At 38.1% G+C, this 23,527-nt stretch overlaps 1 protein-coding gene across 2 annotated transcripts in view; it reads left to right on the top strand.

The window, feature by feature from the left end:
• Gas41 (YEATS domain-containing protein 4 Gas41) overlaps positions 1-23,527 on the top strand; it is a 125,907-nt gene that overhangs the window by 71,079 nt on the left and 31,301 nt on the right. For both annotated transcript variants that reach the window (XM_090382251.1, XM_090382252.1), the window contains exon 6: positions 9,690-9,782. In XM_090382251.1, the coding sequence (XP_090238377.1) occupies positions 9,690-9,782 (93 nt within the window). The remainder of the gene's footprint in view (positions 1-9,689; positions 9,783-23,527) is intronic.

Genomic DNA, 23,527 nt, shown 5'->3' on the forward strand with positions numbered 1-23,527 from the left:
GTGCTGGAAGCCTTTATGGTCTTATCTTTATGGTCTTCATGGAAATAATTGTAGTGTCTGGTGTGGAGTGCCTTCTTGCCCATCTTTCTTTCTGGTTGGGAGGGGTCTCCACACTTATGTTGAGTGGGGTATGCTGCTTATCTGTCTTCCTTATGAACTGGTAGTATGGCGCTGTGTTTTTCTGGAAGTAATTTCCAGAACAACACAGGTCTTTTCCATTTTTCCAGATTATGGTTTGTTTCTCCATGGCTGACTTCGCATAGTGTTGGTGGCTGTTGCTCATCATCATTCTTGTCTTTCTCTTGATCTCTTCCAGCTCAGTGGTAGTTCATTATATGGTCTTGAAGGAGTATGTTAGTGCTGGGCCTGTACAGGTACAACAGAGACTCAGACTTCTGAGTCTCTGTTGGTATTTTTCAATCAGGTAGGCCTTGATCTCCCTATGCTCTAACTGTTGAGCTTGCAACATTCTTGAATATTTGTAATCTAGGTGAACTGCTCTGCTCTGTGCCTTGTATGTGCAGTTTTTTTTTTTTTTTTTTTTTTTATGAACCAATAGTACACTAGTACTGTGCACGGATTGAAGGTTGAATAGATGAACTGACAGAGATAATTTCCAAAAGAGAGAGAGTGGGAATTATAAAAGTCAGTTCAGTAGAACAGTGTCCATGAAAGTATCTATATATAGGGCTTGCAGCGGAAACAGAACATCTATGAGACAGAGATTGGAGAGACCCTGTTAGAGATGAATCATTAATTAACCTAACTGCCCTCTTTTGAATGGAATCTAGAAGCTGAGAGAGCTGCCCCAGATGTGGGAACAATATTCCATGGCAGGGTGGATTTGTGATTTCTACAGGGTGAACAGCTGTTTGGAAGAAAGTAATGCCGAGAGCAAAAGAGAAAACCCAGTTTTTTAGATGCAGAGGAAGCAATATTTGTAACGTGTTTATGCCAAGAGAGAGAGAGAGAGAGAGAGAGAGAGATTAGAAGTCAGGGTAATTCCTAATAGAGATATATGATCTTGCCTAGAAATTGAAGTGTCATCAAACATAAGCATAGGAGCAGAAGAATGCTCTTATGTGAGATATAAGACAAGTTTGAGTTTTAGAAGGATTGAAATCAACTAAGATATCTTTGCCCCACTGCAGAATTACCTGGAGATCAGAATTTAAGGAATTGGTAATGGATATTTGAGAAGTTGAAGCTGTTTGTGCAGGGCAGAGTTTCTCAGAAGTGGAATGCAATATGATATCATCAGCAAAACTATGGATAGGATTTCTGGTCAGTGGAAGAAGGTCATTAATATACAAGAGGAAAAGAGTGGGAGAAAGAACTTAACCTTGGGGAACAGCAGCATTAGTGGAGAAGTTAAAGACAGAGAGCCATCTACCATCACCCACATTGTGAGTGGCCAGAGAGAAATCTGGATATCCAATTACAAAAAAACAGTTGGCAAACCATAAGATGGAAGCTTATTTAGAAGTCCTTTATTCCAAACATGATCAAAAAGCCTTTGAAATGTCAAGAAGAACTTTTTGAGTTTCACTAGACTTTTCCATCGAATTTGTCCATAGATGACTAACATAGGCCAGTAAATCACCAGTGGATCAACACTGACGGAATGCATACTGGCAGTCATTGATCAGATGGAAGGTTTCTGGACAGTTTAAGAGTTAGTGGTTAATTGATTTCTCCATTACTTTAGAAAGAGCAAAAGTAAGTGCAATGGGACAATAATTGGATGGGAGGGATTAGTGATTTTTTAGGAACTGGCTGGATATGTGCAAATTTCAAAGAAGAATGAAAAATACTTTTGGAATAAGAAATTGAAAAAGGTGACACAGAACAGTGGTAACTTCAGGAGCAAAAGTTTTGAGAACAAGTGGAGAAATACCATCAGGACCTGGAGCTTTCTTAGCAACAAAATTGATCAAAATCCTTCTGACATCCTTTGACGGAAAATCACAGGAGGCATTGAATGGAATGGGAATGGTGGGAGGTGGTTTACCAAGGTCATCAAGGACATGAGTTGGAAGGAAAATAGGATGCTGGCAGGTCAGCTTTATCTTTGGCTGAAGTGGTAATAGAAACATTGATTTTGACAGATGTGGGAACAGAGATAGGCAAAAGTTGTGGCCAATATCTTTGGCAAGAGGCCAGAGTGCTCAGCTACCATTTCAACAAGAATCAAGTTTTCTACTGTTATTCTGTGCCAAATCTAGTCTGGACTAATTAATAACTGCTTTACAATTGTTGCAAGCTTTGGTGTAGGCAGAAATAAACTTGGAGATTTGGAAATGAGCCAATTATAATATGCAACGTTCTTCCCTTGAACAGTAATAGCATATTTCTTGGAAAACCAAGGTTTAAATAAAAGATGAGATGTTAAGGTGGAGTGTTGAATAAAGGATTTCATGCCAACAAGAATAATATCTCTGACACAATTTGAGCAAATGTTGACATCAGAAGATTTGAAACCGTAATCTGAACAAAAATCTCGCAGATCATCCCATTTTGCATTCTTCTAATACCAGAAAACATGCGGTTGAAAATGGCCATGACAGAGAGGCACCATTGGAGAAGAGACCATCATCAAGTTGTGATCTGAGTTGCCTAGAGGACCACTCACCATGACCATGTATTTAGAAGAATTGTTTGTGAGAAACAGATCAAGCATGTTGGCTGTGTGGTTAGGATTGTTTGATATTCTGGTAGGTAAATGAACAATGTGTGCAAGGTCATTGAAGTTTAACATTGACAAATTTAAAGTACTGCATATGGGAAGCAGTAACCCCAGAGTAACGTATCAACTCTGTGGTACTACACTGGTGGTGGAGAATGAAAAGGACCTGGGGGATAATTGTGCAGGCAGATGTGAAGTTTTCTGAGCAGTGCAGACGGTCTGCAAGAGTAGCTCATGGTGTCTTGTCAATGATATACAGGAATTTTTCTAGCAGGGATAAGGAGGTGATTATCCCCTTGTAAAAGGCAATGGTCAGGCCACACTTTGAGTACTGTATACAGGTCTGGAGGCCTCATTTTAAGAAGGATGTAGAGCTGCTGGAACGAGTACAGAGAAAGGCAACAAGATTAGTAAATGGAACAATGGGTTGCTCTTACGTGGCTTAATTTTTGCAAATTATAGTGTCTGGAGACTAGGCACCTGTGAGGTGTATAAAACCTTGAATGGTTTGAGCGTGCTCAATGCTGATGGGATTCTTCCTCTTGCTCAGAATAATCACCTGAGAGGAGATAAATTCAAATTGAGGAAAGACAGTTGTGGGATAGATGTGCGGAAGTTTACCTTTAGCCAGCGGGTAGTTGGTTGGTGGAACTGACTTCCATCGTTTGTTGTGGAAGTTGATAGCCTAAATAAATTTTTAGGCTGAGCTGGACAGGTATTTGGAACGAATGGAGGGGTGAAATGGCAGTGTTTTTTTGGGTTTTTTTTTGGCTGATGCTGCATAAACTTGCTTTCTTGCATCATATGCCTCTACTAATGCTAACTTTTTTAACCTTGTACAATGCTAATGCTAATTGCAAAAGCCTCAGTATCTCGACCTGCTTGGTCTATGTGACTAAAAAATGGAAGCCAGCTGGAGTTTTAAACATTAAATCATCAAGGAAAAGTACCTCACTGTTAGTAAAGTTGGACTGTAGAAAATCAAGTTTCAAACAGTCAAAGAGTTTCAAGGGATTAGTGAATGTGGGAGAATGATAGAGGCAACAGATAAATTTGACAGAATGTGCTAGAGAGACTTTAAGCCAGAGAAGTGTGAAACAGAGGAGATTCCGAATCTCTAAGTTTCTGACAGGGAATATCAAAACAGACATGCACGGGTACCACTTTTAAGTTAAAAGGAATCATGCAGCAAATAGTTGGGACAAGCGAATCAACCTATTTGAATCATCCTATAACTGGGATTCTGGCAGAAAAAGTACATGGGGTTTGGCAGAATATAAGTGGAAATGGACATCATTGAGATTAGAACTGAGACCATGTATGTTTGTGAAATGAAGGAATAAGTGTTTGGGAAGTTTAGATGTTTTTGCAGATAAGTTTATTCTATTGGTTTGACAATTCATGGTGTATTCAGTAGTAAGAAACTTTCTTACTACTGAATTCAGTAGTATTCAGTAGTAAGAAAAGGTGGAGCGATGTGGTGTATGAAGTAATGAAATTTTTGGAAATGGCATACACATGATAAGAATATACCCAGCTGCTTGACATATCATGTCCTTCACAGTGCCTCATGCATACATACTACTCAGACTCCCTCCAGTCACTATCTGACAGAGTAGAGGCATCAAAATTGTACACTAGCTGATCAGGAAGCCTCCTAGAGAGTTACCAATAGGTTTGGTCCAGTGGACTATATAGTAGCCGGCCTGCAAACTCTGTTTTAGAACCAATCATCTTGTACTGGTAGTTGTAGATGTTATCTATATCTTGGGATCGGGAGTTGTTAGACTTTCTGATCGACTGTTGTACTTCTTCCTCTGGAATCTCCCATTCTGTCATCTCTAGGTTTTCTTTCTTTTTATGTGTATCCATGGCACGTGGCCATTATGGCTAACTTCGCTGCTCCATAGGTTTCCCCAGAATTCCTTGAATACTTTTTGGTTGGGTGATCCATTGCCTTCCTTCTCCTCTTCTCTGATTTTCCTGTAGAAGGCTCTCTGGTTTTCAAATATCCCATTGTCTGTTTTCCTCTGAGCACTCTCATTGTAACATCAAAGTCTATTGCTGAGTGCCAGGAGTTTCTGCTTGAGGGTGCAAGGTATTCTTCGATCCTCCGATTATAGATCTCATATTTGCTATGGATGTTATCTTTCTTGAGGATGGCCTTCACTTTTCTGATCAGCTTTGCACTTCAGTTATGTTGGTGTTGGGTCAGTTGGTCTATCTTTGCTCTTATCTCTTCTATCTTCTGCTTTAGCCTTCTCTCCCAGACTGGTGTTTCCTTGTCTTGCGTTTTGTATTATGTTGGTCTCTGGTTTCCCTTCCATTAATCCTGGTGGCTGTTACTGTGGCATAGTAAATGGCTGTGTGCATGATGTCTAGTATTACTTCGTTGTTTTTGAAATAATCTGGTATTATTCACTTATTGAAGTGGTCTGTGACTTGCCACAGGATTCTGATGGCTTTCCTTCGATATGGTATGGGTCTTTGTGGGGTCCATTCTCTCTAATTCTTCTACGGCTTTCTTCCACTCTTTTTCTATTCTGGATATTGCGATATCATCTGTGTCCACTTCAGCTGCTCCAGGTTTTAGTTATTATACTTGCTGTTCCTCCTCCAGTTCTGGCTCCATTGTGTCCATATTCATTATTGTTTGTAGTTGGTCGCTCACATTCCGTTTCATTTTTTCCAAGATTGCAGGAGCTATCAGGTTCTTCTTGATGATAGTCCATCACAGTCAGGAATTGTTCCTACTACTTAGTGTCTAGTTTCATCCTGTACATTGTCATGCCTGTCTCTAGCCTTGTTACTTCGTAGTATGCTTATATGATGAACATATTCATTTTGATGCTCCACTTCGTGCATTTTCTTTTACCCTCCTGGGTGGTTACTAATGCAGTTGCACAGAAAGCATTTCCAGTTGGTTGGACTGGATAGTTTTGCGCTTCAGTTGTCATTTTGGACACAGTGGCACTCACTCCACTGTCATTCGCAGGAGACTGTCCGACTTTTTTAACTGACATCTCTGCCTAAGTTCTGAACATGAGTGACTTTATTCTGTGCCACACTCAGTGCAGTATGTTCAGTATATCTATAAGTGATCTTCATCCAGCTATGGAGGTAGAACTGTTTAGCTTTGACATCCATTGGAGGGTGGTAGTTATGGGAGCAACACCAGATGGTGCCACTCTGCTTCAGCAGTCACATCAATCTTTGGGAAAGTAGGTGCAATGAAGTGACTTTTGGGGGTTTTTTTTCCGCCCTGTGGTGCGATTTGAACCTGGATCCATGATATTGGTGGGCTGGTTGTAATCACTGGACTAATCATGTTCCCTTATTATTAGTATTATTATTATTGTTATATTATTCCATCCTGATGGGGGTTCCACCCCCGTGACAGGTAGTGGTAGCAAGTGCACAGGGTAGTCGTATGTCTGGTGTTACTCTTGATTTGGGGAACTCTCTGACTATCCTAACAGGTGTTCAGGATTGTGACTTTCTGGAGTTCCTTGTATGTGTTCTATGGGAGACCAATTGCTGCTTGCCTATTATATAGGATCTTAGGCACCATACTGGTGGTTGACACAATGATTGGGTTGGTCATTACTTGTTGCATATGCCACATCTCTTTGATTTCCTGTCTTAGGTCCGTGTACTTCCTGATCTCTTTGTTGTGGGTTTTCTGGAGTTTTCCAGTGTTGAGCATCATTGTGTCAATCAGATTGGTAGCCTTTTCCTTCTTGTCAACAAGGGTTATGTCCAGTCTGTTGTGCAGGATTGTCTTGTCTGTTATTATGGTGTGGTGCCAGTACAATTTGTGGGTTTGGATCTCTAGTACAGACTTTGGGGAAGTAGTAGTAGTAGTAGTAATCGTGGCATGTGATGCAAGAAAGCAAACGTATGAGCTTATGTAGCATCAGCCAAAAAAAAAAAAAAAAATATTCACACAATCATTTTCTCTAAATATTTGGCCAGTTCCTCCTTCAATTTATTTAACCTATCAACTTCCATAACGAAAGATGGAAGTTTGTTCCAGCAATTAACCACCCATCGGCCAAAGGCAAATTTCCACACATCTATTTTACATCTGTCTTTCCTCAATTTGAATTTATGTCCCCTTAGGTTTGTAATCTGAACAAGTGGAAGAATCCCATCAGAATCCAGCATGCTCAACCCATTCAAGGCCTTATACACCTCAATTAGATCATCTTGCAGGTACCTAGTCTCCAGCTGCTGCAAATTTGTAGAAATTAAGCCTCTCTTGGTAAGAGGATCCCTTCATTCCCCTCACCAATCTTGTTGCCCTTCTCTGTACACGCTCAAGCAAATCTACATCCTTCCTAAAATGAGGCCTCCAGACCTGTATACAGTACTCAAGGCGTCGCCTGACCATTTCCTTATACAGAGGGACAATCACCTACTTTTCCCCACTAGCAAAATTCCTGTACATCATGCCTGCCTGCATTTTTAGAAAACTTCATATCTGACTGCACAATTACTCCCATATCTTTTTTATTATCTACCACCCTAAGTGTAGTACTACACAGTTGGTACGTTCCTCTGGGGTTACTTCTACCCATATGTAGTACTTTGCATTTGTCATTGTTAAACTTCAGTTGCCACTTCTCAGTCCATCTTCCCAAATTTTCTAGATCCTGTTGCAGTAGCACACTGCCATTACTGTCATTAACAACCCTGCCAACCTTTGTATTAGCTGCAAACTTTGACACTAAGCCTGATATACCTTCATCAATCAAAGTAATCAAAGGTAATCAAAGCAATTCTTCAGATTACTTGAGGCCTATCAGGTCCCTCCTTCCTTCTTTCCAAACTGTTGTCAGTGTCTTCACAGCTGATTTTGGGTGGTGTTATTGGTCATCAGTGTCCTTGTCTTTTTCATGATATCCTCAAGCTAATCTCAGTGTGACTTCAATCCATGATCTCAAAGTAATATATTAGCACTGAGACTGCATAGGTGTTTATGGCTTTAACTGTGTTCCCTCTGTTCAGCTTTGCTTTGGCCTGTTTTCTGAATCTCTGATGGTATTTTTCAGTCAGGCAGGCCATGATTTCCTTGTGCCTTAACTGCTGAGTTTGCATCATCCCCAGGTATTTGTAGATTTCTCCCTCTGTCATGGCTTTGCTCTCTTTACCAGTCTGCAGCTGATAATTTCAGCTGACTAATTTCCCCTGATGTAATCTATGGGTCTTGTATTTGTCTGGATCAAATTTACATCCTGATATCATTGCTGAATGCTTCGGTGATCCCGAGTAGTTGCTGGATTTGCTTCTCGGTTGCCACATAGATTTTGATGTGCTCCATACATCAGGTGGGAGAGGATGTACAGGTTTTTCATTCTTGAAGTTATATCCATACTTGCTGCTGTTGAGCATGGTGGATAGCAAGTTGAGTGCTAGACAGGAACACGGTGGGCTCAGGGCATCTCCCTGAAAGATTCCTCTCCTGATGAGGATCAGTCTGGTTGTGATGTTCTCGATCTTAATGGTGGTACTCCATTTTGCCATGGTTGCTTCTAGGAAGCTTGTCACTGTTGGATTGACTTTGTAGATCTTCAGCCTTTCTATTAGCCAGCTATGAGGCGCGGCGTCTGAGGCCTTGCGGTAATCAATGTAGACCATGTACAGGTTACGTCGCCTCTTGCAGTCTTGCTCTATAACTGCAGCATTTATGGTTAATTGTTTCTTGCATCTTTTGCTCATCTGTTTGCATTCTTTCTGCTGTTTGGCCATTATGTTTTGGCTCTCCAAGTTGTCTGATATCTTCTTGGTTTTGCAGGTTTTCAGGATCTTGTCATCACTGGATGAGAGGTGATTGGCCTGTATTTTTCTGGGTTTCTTGTATCTTGGTATTTAGCCTTCAGATATGTGATTCCTTGAGTGAGAAACTTTGGGATTGTCTCTGGGTGCCTTATCATTCAGGTGAACCGCTCACCTAGGTGCTTATGTCTGCAAGTGAACATTATCAATTTCTGGGGTTCGGTTGTGGATGTTCAGCGTATTCATTTGTGGATGTTATTTATTCCTGGGATTTGCCAGTTGTGGGAGTTCCTGATCAACTGTTTTACTTCTTCCTCCTTAATATCCCACTCTCATCTCTTATACGTCCTTATTTTTCTTCCTTTCTAGTTCTATCCAGGGGCTCAGCTGTTTTGTGTTACTTCAGTACTCCATATGTTGCCCCAGAACTCTTTGATTGTCTTCTGCTTATGTGGTCCATTTCCATCTTTCCTGTCTTCTCCGAGACTTCTGTAGAAAGCTGTTTGGTCTTCATCGAAGATTCAGTTTATTTCCCTCTGGGAGCTCTCTTTGTATCAGCTAGTCTCTTGCTGAGTATGAGGAGGTTCTGCTTCATTCGGCGTGTCCAAGTATTCTCCTATTCTCTGATTTTTGATCTTGTGTTTGCTGTGGACACTTATTGTAATTATTATTGTTGTTGTTATTATTATTATTATTATTATTATTTCTCCCTGTTTAGTGGATTTTGCTCTGTGACAGGTATTGCAACCAAGTACACAGGGTGGTTGTTATGTCTGGTGTTACTATTGGTTAAGGAACTTTTTGGACATCCTACAGGTGTCTTTACATCCTACTTGACATTTTTTGTCAAGTACCACTCTGATATCCTGCAGGATTATCATGACTATTCTGCATTCGAAACCTTATCTGTGTTGATGTAGTATTGTAGTGTCTGCCATGGAGAATTTTCTTTCTTTGCCACAAATATTTTTTGGGTGTGCAAAGTCACATGTCATCACTGCTGGGTGAAGTTTTTTCGATATGTTACTTCCACCTTATGACCCCTCTTTGCCTTTTTATTTTGTAACATTACAATCCTCCATCCCAAGGATGTAATAGCAACTTACAATCTGAATGCCACTGTACTAGGATTTCTAATAAAGACAGACTTTAATTTTTGTACATTTGTAACATCTATGATAATTCAAATCTATTTAAAAACCTTGTATTTCTTTTTTCTTTCTAGGTTACAATATATCACATTTTGAAACTGTTTCAAAGTGAAACAAATATTATGTTAGGAAAGAAACATCTGGTCTCAGAATTTTATGATGAATTGGTAAGTCAATATAAATTTACTAATCTATGGAGCAGGAGGTCACCAACTGGTGAACTTCAGTCTCCATCTACACCACCAGTGATTTTTCACAGATTGCAAAGATATGATCTTGTCAGTAATTTGTGCATAAATTAATTAATTTAGTTCTGCTTTTTGTAAGTTCCCTTAATTTTACAAGTGGCATTTAAAAAATTTATTTTGCATAATTTATTGAATGCACCTTTCTTTGCATGCAGTGCCATAAAATTTCTGAAATATATATCATTTTATTTTATAACAGAATTTAATAATTAAATGCATAACTATTGGAGGGAACAGTTAACCTTTACAGTTGCTCTGCTGCATAGTCTAGCTATACATATATGTTATGAGAACATTTTAGTATTAAGAAGCATAATGCTAATGAACGTAAGATGTGCATTGCTACTTGTATATATATTTGCGACAATTCTGCATTAATCTAAGAAGTAATAATTTTGCATATATGTGTAATACTCTCTAACATTTGATTTTTCTGATTAATATACAGAGATTTTGGAATATAATTATAAATATATCTAAGTGTGCTGTAATAATAAAAGGAAATGAAAATATATATTGTTATGATATTTATTTGACATTTTATTAATTTTATGCTAATAAGGGATTCAGACAGTGATGAGACATTTTTCTAATACAGACAGTAATTAAAACTGATTGGTGACCTCTGCTGTAAAATTTATAAGAGTTACTAAACAGTTGCAGAAGGTATATTGGCCATTTCATTGTATGAGCATGCTAATATTATGTGTGAGATATTAATTAAACTACAATATGACCAAAATACAGTATATCAAAACATTAATAATTGCTTAGGTTGCTTGTATGTTCTAAGCAGAAAGAAACTAAGCATTTTCTCAACCAGTTTGGTGACTGAGTATCATGTAATCGACTATGCCACATAGCTCGCTGTGTGAAAAGCTGAACACTTTTGTACAATAGAGCAGTGGTAATTTGCATCTGGTTGTGCAAGTCAAAGTGATAAAGTAGCAGTTATGTAACATGGTAAAGATATCACAGTGTTTCAAAAAGGACATGATTGTGGGAACTTTTGTGTTGGATGCTTTCATATCAGAAACAGCATGTCTTGTCAGTTGCTTATGGCCCACTATCATTAAAGTGTACAAAGAAGGGTGTGATTGAGTCAAACCACCTCACGCTGACAGAACTGTAAAGGATTATGCAAGGTGGATGTTCATGGTGAGCAAAGGATGCAGCCTGTTGTACGTGCTGAACAACAGGTCACTGTGCAGCAGTTGACATTGCAATACAATATGAGAAATGCAAAACCAATATCCCAAATAACAATGTACCACTTACTCAGATGTATGGGGCTCTGCAGCAGATGACCCAAGAGACACTCTTTCCTCACCACTGACCATCGTTGACAGTGAATACTGTGGTGTCAATGACCTGTTGGTTGGACACTAGAGGACTGGAAACAAGTGTGCTGGTTGGATGAGTCGAAAAACCTGGTGCAACATGAGTCCATGGACCCATCGTACATAGTGCCCACTATTCAGGTAGGTGGCAGTGGTTGCTTAATATGGGGCATGTTTTGCTGGCAAGAACTAGGATCCCTGGTGTATATGGACCAATGTTTCACTGCTGAGGGCTACTGGCAGCTCTTTAGAGACCACCCTGCCAAGTTGCATTTTTTCCCAGACAGAAATGGAATCTTCCAATACAATAATACACTATGTAATTGGGTCCACACCATGCATAAGTTGTTCGAGGAATACAGTGAAGACATCACCCATCTTGATTGGCCTCCAAATTCACCACCTCAATCCATTTTAACATATGTGCAATGTTTTGGAATGCGTAATGAGGCATATTAATATGCAACCATCGTCTATACTGACACTGCAGAAAGCTTTGCAGGCAGCATGGCTGTAGATCCCAGGTGTGTTCAGGCCTAGATGAATAGTGTTATCTGTGCAAACGGTTGCCCAATGTGGCATTACTACCTAATGAACCCATGCTGGGATCTATTTGAGATATGATTCTTGTCAAGGTGGTCCTAATTCACATCCTTAACCACAGACTTATGTTTCCTACCACAGAAGTCAGAGTTACTGGCCCATAATTACTTAACAACTCTTTAACACCGTCTTTGTGGATTGGAGAGGTGTTAGCACTTCTCTGGAACAAGGAGATCTTCTTGAAATCTAATGAAGCTCTTTTTAACATTCCCAACAGTTTATACCCACATGCTATCATATCAGATAGCATATACCCACATGCTATCATTTTTAATTTAATACTTGAATATATTGGTTAAATAAACCTGGAGCTTGCTGTCCTTTAACCACATTAGCATTTTCTTAGAAAGGCTTCTCTAAGCTCATTATATTCAACTCTATAGCATTTCCTAGGGATTCAAGCTTTCTTTTAGCTGTAAATATTGTTGAAGTTCTATTCAACTTATCTGGCATTTCTGCCGTGCTTTCTGTGAACCCTCTGTATCCAATTAAACGACCTATTTGATTTATTAATATTTTTTTTATTATTTTTTTTTTGTGTGTGTGTGCACACATAAGAAGAATTTCTCTATACCCATTCTTAACTCTCTTTGCTAGTTCTTTCTCTTAATCAGCTTTTGCTTATCTTGCCCCATCAGGCCATAGCTGTCTAATGATTGTTTCTTTTGCTCATTTGAAATCTTATCCTCATCTGTCATCCATTTTGGCATTACAGGCAGTTCTTGCTATACGAGTTTTTGCTTTACGAGTTCCCGGGTTTACTAGTTTTTTTTTCTCCAAGTATCAATAAGCTTTATCGAAAATATGACCATTAATTGCAAAAAATGAATGTTAAACATTCATAAATACCGCATTCCAAACCACGTGCATAGCTTTACAATACAGAGTGTACCTCGCTTTACGATATTAATCAGTTCCAGAGACACCATTGTATCGTTAAAATATCGTAATGTGAACCCAATAACACATTATGTTTTTTGGTAATTCGTTTCAAGATCACGGAAGTTGAAATTTTCGCTGTATAACTAAGCTATTTATCTCTCTAAAATGTCATTTTTAAGGTCATGAGCGTGACCTTAAGGCCGTATAAAAGGTGGTGAGCGTAGTTTGTAAATTGTATTAGTTACCAATTCAAATCATTAAAGTGCATTACACTTTCATCGTTATCATATGTTCCGTTATAAGAATCAATACCTTCGTGATATTTTTCTAAATCACATTTCTGGAGGTCATGACCATAAAACAATAAAAACAATTTGCACTTTCCAGTTTATTGGGCTTTTTTTGTTACTGCAAGCAATTATAAACTGGTAGTAAACTCAATCTTCTTGTATTTGCAAAAATACTGATAGCTGAAATTGTGTGTTTTTTTAAGTTATTATGATGAAATGTGTTTTCCCTTTACTGGAATCTTCAATCGTATAAAAAACATAAATAAATTTTCAGAATCTTCTCTTCATTCCTTTTTTTTTTTTTTAAGCTTTGTAAACTTGTTACTCCACACAAATCGTGTTAGTTGCAATTTGTGTGTGCCGTTAAAAATGCTTATGCATGCAATCATGAAATTTATAATTAAAAGAGAAGATTATCTTGGAAACAAACGCCTCTTGAAACATTTCTGAAGATGACGACTCCTTGTGCAACAAACCAATGAGTGCCGAACCAGTAATGAGTGATCAACAAGTGTGCATTTAGTCAATGATGATGATGAAGATTTTAAAGATAAAGATTTTAAAAACAACATTTTGGAATTCAAAAGTACATCACCAAGGGTGTCAAGACTAATACTCAAGATTTCTAAGAGGTACAAGCTAAAGATTATAATGATTTATGCACCAACATTGAGCCATGATGATGATGAAGAGGTTGATGAAATGTACACCGAAATTGAGAGTCTTCTAGATGAGCAGAAAACCCACTACACTATTATTATGAGGGACTTCAATGCTAAGGTTGGAAAAAGACAAAACAGTGCAGAAAGGGGAACTATAGGAAATTTTGGAATTGGTGAAAGAAATGAAAGAGGTGAAAGACTTGTGGAATTTGCAGAATCTCAAGGACTGTCAGTAATGAACACTTTTTTTCAAGAAAAGGGTGAACAGAAAGTGGACATGGAAGAGTCCAAATGGATTAACTGCTAATGAAATCGACTTCATCCTCACTAACAGAAGATATATTGTGAATGATATTACCGTCTTGAATAAGGTAAATGTTGGAAGTGATCACAGAATGGTAAGATGTACACTTGATATAGATGTAGGAAAGGAAAGGAAAAAACTGACTCGAGTAAATAATACAAAGGTCTTTGAGATAACAGAAGAGGAGAAAAAGCAGTATGTACTGGAACTTAAGAACAAGTTTGAGCTTCTGCAGACTGCTCAGGACCAAGATATCGATGAGGAATATTACAACTTTCTGAAAGTGATAAAGCCCAAGAAACCTATAGGGAAAAAGAAATCCAAAGAAGAAAAAATTAGTCAAGAAACGCTTGTCATGATGAACCGAAGACAACAAATGAAAAGCAAGAAAAACACTGACAGGGAGAAAATTGAGTATACTGAGTTATGCAAAGCCATTAGAAAGAGACTCAGAGAGGACATAAGAAGATTTAACACAAGTAAAGTAGAACAAGCATTAAGGGAAACAAAGGATTTAAATCAGCAGCCATGAGCAGTAATACAGAAAGACAAATGATACTGAAACTGAAAAATAGCGATGGTGTACTTATAAACAGCAGGGAAGGCATAATTCAAATAGCAGAAGACTACTATAGAGAATTATACAAGGAGCAGGGGAATGATGCCAGCAGTGGGGAAGATGGATTGCAAAGTAGCAACACATACGACATACCTGATATTCTTCCTGATGAGGTAGAACATGCATTGAAGAAAATGAAGAATCAGAAAGCGCCGGGGGAAGATGAAGTTACTGTAGAGTTGTTAAAATTGGGAGGAAGAGACATAACACAAAAACTGGCAAGGCTCTTCACAAAGTGCATTAGAAAAGGTGTGACGCCTAAGCAGTGGAATAATGCAATCATAGTTTTGCTGCATAAAAAAGGAGATAAATCAGAAATTGGAAATTATAGACCAATTAGCTTGTTATCCCACATCTACAAGTTGTTCACAAGTGTCATTACTAACAGATTAGAAAGAATACTTGATGAGAATTAACCGAAAGAGCAAGCTGGCTTTAGGACAGGATTCTCAACTATGGATCACCTTCACGTAATATCACAGCTAATGGAGAAAGCAAATGAATATAAAACATCGTTATGCCTGGCATTTGTGGATTATGAAAAGGCATTTGACTCCATACAGCATAAGGAAATGTTTCGGGCACTGCAAATAAAAGGAATAGATACCCCGTATATTATGATTTTGAAGAAAATATATGAGAGTGCTACCTCCTTTATTAGACTAGACAAAGACAGTAGGAAATTTAAAATTGAGAAAGGAGTTCGACAAGGAGACACAATATCTCCGAAGTTGTTTACTGCTGCCCTTGAGGAAGCTTTCAGAAGATTAGACTGGTCGCAGAAAGGAGTCAATGTGAATGGAGAGTACCTAAACCATTTACGATTTGCAGATGACATTGTGGTCATAAGCCACGATCACAAAGAATTAGAGAAAAATCTTAATCAGTTATGCACGGTTAGTAAGGATTTTGGACTAAAGATGAATATGGCTAAAACAAAAGTAATGATGAACTGTATGCCACAGAAAGGGAAATAATGATTGAAGGAGCAGTAATTGAAAAGGTGGAGTCATATACTTATCTGGGACAAGTTATTAGCTGTAATAATGATAAATGGCTGGAGGTCAAGAGAAGAGTAAATTTTGGATGGATAGCATTCAGGAAATATAGTCACATACTGAAGAGCAATATCCCAGTTTGTCTGAAACGTAAAATAATGAACCAATGTATACTTCCCACCATGACTTATGGAAGTGAAACTTGGGCACTCACCAAAAGAATGTAAGAGAAGCTGAGAACTACACAGCGAAGAATGGAACGAATTATATTGGGAATCAGACTGTTACATAAGAAGAGAAACACATGGATTAGGCAGAAATCTCAAGTAAAGGACATTCTTATCAAAACTAAAGAACTAAAATGGTCTTGGGCAGGACACATAGCTCAAAGACATGATGACAGATGGACTAAGAAAATAACAGAATGGTATCCAAGAGGAGCTAGAAGAAAACCTGGAAGACAAAGGCGGAGATGGATAGATGAAATTCATGAGTCTGTGGGTAGTAAATGGATGGCCAGTGCTCAAAACAGAAGGAACTGGAAAGTTGCTGGAGAGGCCTTCATGCTGCAGTGGATTGAAAATGGCTGATGATGAAGAATAAACGTTCTTTAACATTTGTAAGTCGTAAATAATTTCTCTATTATTATAATTTGCTTGATTTTACAGGCTACGTTTGCATTTCTTTCGATAAATCAATCACTGTTGAAAATGTAACCCCTATTTTTAACCTTATGTCTATGGGAAATAAATTCCCGCTTTAAGAGTTTTTGCTTTACGAGCGCGTGCCGCTTTAAGAGTTTTTGCTTTACAAGCGCGTGCTAGGAACAAATTAACTCATAAAAGTGGAGAACTACCAGTATATATTTACAGAACTTGACCACTGGTATGAATACATTTGTGGCTTCAAGGATAAATCCTTTGAATATTTCCTGTGTCCTATTTGTATCTAACATCATAGAATGTTAGATACAAATAGGACAAATACAAATAGAATCAAATACAAATAATGAAATGAGACAAAAAATGTCTCATTTCATTATGTTCCCTTCCCTTGATGAAGAGGGTGAACTCTAATGAGATGTGACCACATGGGTTCCTTCACCTCTAGCCAAAAAGATTTCTTTGGATCTTTTACACTATACCCACAATACCCATTTTATGGTATTGTGGTCATCACCTACTATTATTTCCACCACTTTTAATCTGTAGATATAGTTTGGCTCTTTAGTGAGAACCACATCTAGAATAGTACAGCTCCTTGTACTCTCTTGGACAATTTGGGCTAGTAGCAGTTATCCATTTTGAACAACATTTTGTTCAAAATGTTGCCATATTGCATATTTCTGTTCCATGTATTTGTTTGTAAGAGGTAGGTTGAAGTCACCCATAATGAGACAGTCATTCTCACTAGCCCGTATGGTCTAGTTCTCAGATTTTGTCACACTCCTCTGAGTCATTTGGCTTCTAACCTACCCCCACAGTCATCTTTCTCCTACTGCAAGGTAATGCAGACTCAATGTCTGCATTACCTTGATCTGACTTGCGAACATTCATGCCACCCTTGCGCAGTTCCTGATCAGAAGCATCACTTGCCTATCTGTCCATCCCTCCTTATCTCTCTCCTGAAAACAATATTCATCAAAATTAAATCCTTAATCTTGTATTGATGAGTGGCAGCATGTCCCAACTATGTCAGCATTAGTTGACCTAATAAAAGACTCAAATTCATTTAATTTGTTTACAGTACTCCTGCATCGCTCCTGTATAGACATTAAGTTGTGTACTTTATTGAGTTTGATAACCCTGATGCACAACTTATAATTACTTAAAATAGTTTTTCTGTGTTCTTAGATTGTTGGTGAGATTTGCTTCTATTACAATTTCCATTTAAGTGTTTAGGGTATTTAATGGTTGCACACAAGTGCTCTCAGAGGATGCAAATGTAATTCTGTCCCAGTGATCTGAGTCAGTTGTGTACCAATTAACCTATCCCTGCTCAAACTATCAGTTTCTCTGATCCCTTAATAATGCCATTGGCATTATTAAGGGATCAGAGAAAGGGCTAGCACTTGCATCTTCTCTGTTTAAGTCTTTACAAAATAAATTCTATCTACAACTGAGGTCAGCTCTACTGAGAAAAATTTTCTCCCAGAAGCCTTGCAGGGTCTTCTGTACCAGTTGATCCATTTCTGGGACTAAATTTGGAAATATATTGCTCCATATAACATCATACACTTGAGTCTCCAGTGAGCCTCTGGATTGAATTGCTCTGGGGCATCAACTTGCTTTATTAGACTCAGTCATGCCTAGCTGTATGTTGAGTTTCGAATTCAGTTTGTCATAATCCTAACATCGTGCACAAAGGAATTATCCATCAACTAGTGAAAGCGTGGCATGCATGTGATGAGTGCGATCAGAAAAGGCCATAACTCAGCATAGAATGGCCTCTGGTAATTTCACCTCTGTCACATCATAATTTAGTATGTTATAACTAAGTTTTCTTGGCGAATCCATGATCTCTTTTAAATAGAATTTAATATTACAAAATATCTAGCTATAAATTCAGATGAGCATTGGTTAATTATCGCTTGCGTGCGTGTGTGTCATTTATACTATTTTAAAATTACTGATAATGAAGGCTCTGTGAATATTAGCTGTAATTTTTTAAATGCCTAGCTAATTACAAAAATAAGCTAACCTACTTGAGATTCAGTACTGTTTATAATCAGTTAAATATGCTATTTGTAATTACACAAAGAAATGTTTGCCTGTAATTTGGGGCATTTGCACTAAAAATAACTCCAGCAACAGCTCATAATTCAAACAAGTATATATTCTGAAATACTTGCTTGATTTAAGTAATAAGCTCAGTTATGTGATCACAAATAAATGATAAAACTACAAAAATTCATAATCTCTTTCAGCAAAAACTCATTAGCTTCACTGGAGCTGTAAAAAATAAAGACCAATTTTAGCAGCTGCAGAGCTTTCTTTGGATCTTCTGACTGACCTGTAAGCATGTGGGATTCAGTGGTGTAGCATATATGTAACAAACTGGTATAGTGAGATGTACTGGAGACCCTAGCCAAAGAGGCCTCCCTAAATGTCCCTCACATTCTTATGTAGAATGTAGAACCATGGAAAAAGTGCAACAAGAATGCAGAATGCACCATTCCTCATGCTACAGTGGCCCTGATACGGTTGTCAAGTGTTCTCTAATAATCATATTCTCAGAAATTCATTGTGATCTTTTTCTAAGCTACAAAGTTAAAAAAAAAAAAAAAAACCTTTCTTTGAAACTGTCCCAAAGGGTTCCTACAAAGTTCTCTTTGCATGCCTAACAAAGGGTTGTGAATCCAGGAATATGAAATTGAATTTTGCGCTGGAGTGCAGAATTCGACAAGAGTTAGAGCAGAACTGAACAAAAGTTTGCTGTGATACTGGCGTGATTCTTTTAGAAAACTATTTGGCACAATGATGTCTCTATAATAAGCATTAAAACTGCAGAAAGTTAAAAGTGCTCAGTTCTCAATCTCTTCATATTAAAAGAGGAGATTGAGTAATGAGCACTCAGTGTTAATAGGCTGTCAATTTTATCTGATTAATTTGTGTGTTGAAAGGGAGGAAGGAGCATATTTTTTTTACACTTTATTTCTGGTGTCTGGAAAGAAGTGAAAAAAGATTTTGAAAAATGTACATACGTGTTTGCTGTCTTTAGGTAAATGCCTAACTTGACTAATAAAACAGTGAAAAGGTTAGAAGTGCTAAGAAAGCTATATAAGCAGTTCTTGGTTACTAAATTGAAACAAGCAATCATTAGCGAATGGCATGGCACTGACTGATGTCCAAATTTGGTTCATGATCCAAAAGGAGTTTAAAAAAAAAAAAAGAAAAGAAGTGAATGTGCAGAAGGGTTGTTTATCATCCTTTCTTCTACCTTAAATAAAGCATTATGCTTATTCCTTTTTTGTTATACCATTGTATGAAAATGTGAGGAGAGTTCTTCAATCAAATTTACCTCCACATCAGTTATTGGGGTCATTACAACTTGACATGTTGAGTAATGTGATTTGTGAATTTTTGAGACCAGCAAGTTTAATTTTGTGTAGTTATGTTGGATGTTAAAAATTTTAGCATCATTAAATAAAAACGTATGCTCTTCACTAATAGCATGGAAAGCCAATCTGGTAAACCAATATAACAAATCGTTGACTTTATACCGAAAGGATTACATTTCTATGGCCCAACTCAAAGATTTAAAAGTTAGAACATATAATATTCCTGCACTTTTTGGTCAAATAAAGTTAAATAAAATGAACTACCCCATCTGTCCAATCATCTCGTACAAGCACTCAGCTTTTGCGTCCTTAGCCACACATTTATATAATATAATAAACCCATTTCGGCAAGCTATAAATTTCAATATAAAAAATTCTATTGCTTTTTTTAATAGTTTAAAGATATGCCATTAATATGATTTGCTATATTCACTTGATGTCACATCACTATACACCAATGTGAATGTAGCGTACACGCTAGATATCATGTGGGAAATGTTGAGTAGTAGTAGAGGCATGTGATGCAAGAAAGCAAGCTTATGTAGCATCAGCCAAAAAAAAAAAAAAAAGTTTCACACATCATTCCCTTTAAAAGTTTGTCCACTTCCCCCTTGAATTTATTTAAGCTATGAACTTCCACAACGACAGATGGAAGTTTGTTCCAGCAATCAACTAACTGCTGGCTAAAGACAAATTCCACACATCTATTCTACAACTTTCTTTCCTCAGTTTGAATTTATGCCCCTCGGGTTCGTAATCTGAGCAAGAGAAAGAATCCTATCAGTATTGAGCCTGCTCAACCCATGCAAGGCCTTATACACCTCAATCAGATCATCTCGCAGGTCTAGATGCTGCAATTTGCAGAACTTAAGCCTTTCTTGGTAAGGGGATCCCTTCTTCCCCTCGCCAATCTTGTTGCCCTTCTATGTACTCACTCAAGCAACTCTGCACCCTTCCTAAAATGAGGCCTTCTGACCTGTATGCTGTAAGATGTGGCCTAACCACTGCCTTATACAAAGGGATAATCACCTCCTTTCCCCTACTAGCAAAATTCCTGTGTATCATTTAAAATGCTTCATGACCTGCTCTAGCAGCCTGTCTGCACTGATCAGAAAACTTCATATCTGAATGCACAATTACTCTCAGGTCTTTTCCATTTTCTACCACCCTAAATATAGTGCTACATAGTTGGTACGTTTCTTTGGGGGGGTTACTTCTACCCATATGCAGTATTTTTGCATTTGTCAATGTTATACTTCAGTTGCCACTTCTCAGCCCATCTGCCCAACGTTTTTAGATCCTGTTACAGTAGCACCTTGCCTTATTGTCATTAACAACCTGCCAACCTTTATATCATCTCCATCTTGGACATTAATCCTAATATACCTTCATCAATATCAATGATAAATAAACAAAACAACAGTGAGCCCAACACCGAACCGTGGGGATTCTACTAATAACATTAGTCCACGAAGAGCAGTGTCCATTTATTACCACTCTGTCTTCTCTCACTGAACCACCCTTTTATCTATTGTAGCAACTTGCCCTTAATACCACACTGCTCCAATTTATACAGTAGTCTTCCATGTGCAACAGTATTAAAAGCTTTCCTGAAATCCAAATATATGATATCAAAATTATTTTTTTGCATCCAGTTCCTTTGTAACCACATCATAGTATCCAATCAGATTTGTCAGACAAGACTTTTCATTAACAAACCCATACTGTGTCTGAATTATTAATGCTGTCTTGTCTAGATGAACGTGTAATGCTTCTTTAACCAGTGACTCCATTATTTTCCCTGGAACAGAAGTTAAACTAACAGGTCTGTAATTACTCATGTCACCCTTTGATTCCCATTTGTGAATTGGAGATACATTTGCACATCTCCAGTGTGTGTGTGAGGACTTAACCTGTGTCCAGGGAAACAACAATTTCACTTCCTCCACTTTGCTCTAGGTTATTACAAAATCATTAAGCTCCCTGTTAAAGCTTAATAATCTTCTATCCTTCACTTCCCTACAGATTTTCTCATGTGTGAATGTAGATGCAAAATACTCATTCAGTTTGTTAGCTATCTGAGCAGGATCATCTCTACAGTCGAATCACCAACGTCAAGTGGACCATCTGATTCATCTCCTTCCTTTTATAGTTTACATAAGTAAAGAAGTCTGTTGTTTTCCTTTGCACCCCTTGCCAAGGATTTCTCGTAATCTGCCTTTGCCTGCCTAGCCTCCTTTGTGACTTGATTACAGACCTGAATTTATATGCATCCCTTGCATTTTTCTTCTCTGCCATGAGTCTGATTAGTTCATCTGATATCCATTTAAGCCTAAACCTTGAACAGTTTTTCTTATTTGGTATGAAAAGCCTGGTAGCTTCCACTATTATTTCATTGAATGCTTCCCATTTAGAATTTGCTGTTGGTAATATCATCAGTTGGTCCCACTGTATAGAATTTAAAAACTGTCTGAGACCACTATAGTCACCTTTATGAAAGCAAAAACCCTTCCCTTTCTCCTGATGGTAGTTATATCTTTAAGTAAATCCCACATAAATGCACTGTGATCACTGCCATCTAGTGATTCCTTTATCTTCAAATTCTTAATTCACAAATAATCACTGCTGATAACCAGATCAAGAGTATTACTCTCTCTCTCTCTCTCTCTGGTTGCCTCTCGAACATGTGCTGCTACAGAAAACAGTCATCTAATAAATACACAAAAGTGTTGCTAACGTGCGAGTGACCAATCCACAAGTTCCAGTCAGTATCTGTTTAGTTAAAATCAAATCCCCCAATATTATAAGACATTCTGATTTGCTGACCCACTCTATTTCTCTGTACTGTTCGTCGTAATCATTAGATTCATTAGGCCTATAACACACTCCTACTCTCATTTTTGCTTTCCCAGTGGTGCCCCCGTAGCCAGGTGGGCAGGAGCAGCAGTGCGTAGCACACACTTCTTGATTAGACCAGGGTTCGAGCCCGTGCCCACCAAATACAGAGGATGCGGAAAGGTCAGGGAATGACCACCGCATATCCCCAGAGCAATATGGCCTTAGTTGCTAATGCTCCTAAAAACAAATAACAAACAAGATTTCCCAGTGCTTATGTCACACCAAACTGACTCAACATTGCACTGGCCATCTATGTCAACTGGATGCACTTCCTTAGATTTTGTGTTTCTTAACTAACAGCATAACCCCCTCCTCCCTTCTTATCCTGTCTGTCCTTTCTGTACACATTGTACTCCACAAATTCTAATTCTGCACTGCTTATATCTGTGTGATACCATGCCTCTGATATCCCAACAATATCCACCTTTGATGCCTTGACTAGCACTTCAAATTCATCAAATTTATTAACTATACTCCTATCATTGATGTACAGGCAAGTATACATGCACAAGTAACCCTAATGAAGCCGATGTATTTATTTGTTTGTTTCATGATGACTCGCACCAGTCCCTGAAATCCCTAGAACTCTGCCCTCCAGACTGCTGCTCATTCTAATAGAAGCAGTGCAAGAATCACTTTCGTCTCTGCCTGTGACTACTGTTAATCTTTTAATTATTGACTCCCCCAAGCTAGCAGTTTTCCGTCCCACCTAACACTGCCTCGATAGCATCAGCAAACACTTTTGCACACCTTCTATTTTAAGTGTAGAAACAGGAGAGAGTGTAGAAACACTCTCTCCTGTTAACAAGCACAAACTACGCTAAGAATTCTACTCCATGAGCCTTGCACAATCTCTCCAGGGCCAAATTGATTGACAGTGCTCTCATTATGTACTCCCTCCTATCATGTCTTGACAGAATTGCAAACACTTTCAAATTTAATCCTAACTCATAACTTTTTTTTAATATTGACATGTACTTGTTAATTAAATCTGTAGATCTACTCTTA

Source organism: Mastigoproctus giganteus, chromosome 10 (assembly GCF_048544385.1).
Source record: "Mastigoproctus giganteus isolate SK-2022 chromosome 10, ASM4854438v1, whole genome shotgun sequence".
Classification (NCBI taxonomy): domain Eukaryota; kingdom Metazoa; phylum Arthropoda; class Arachnida; order Uropygi; family Thelyphonidae; genus Mastigoproctus; species Mastigoproctus giganteus.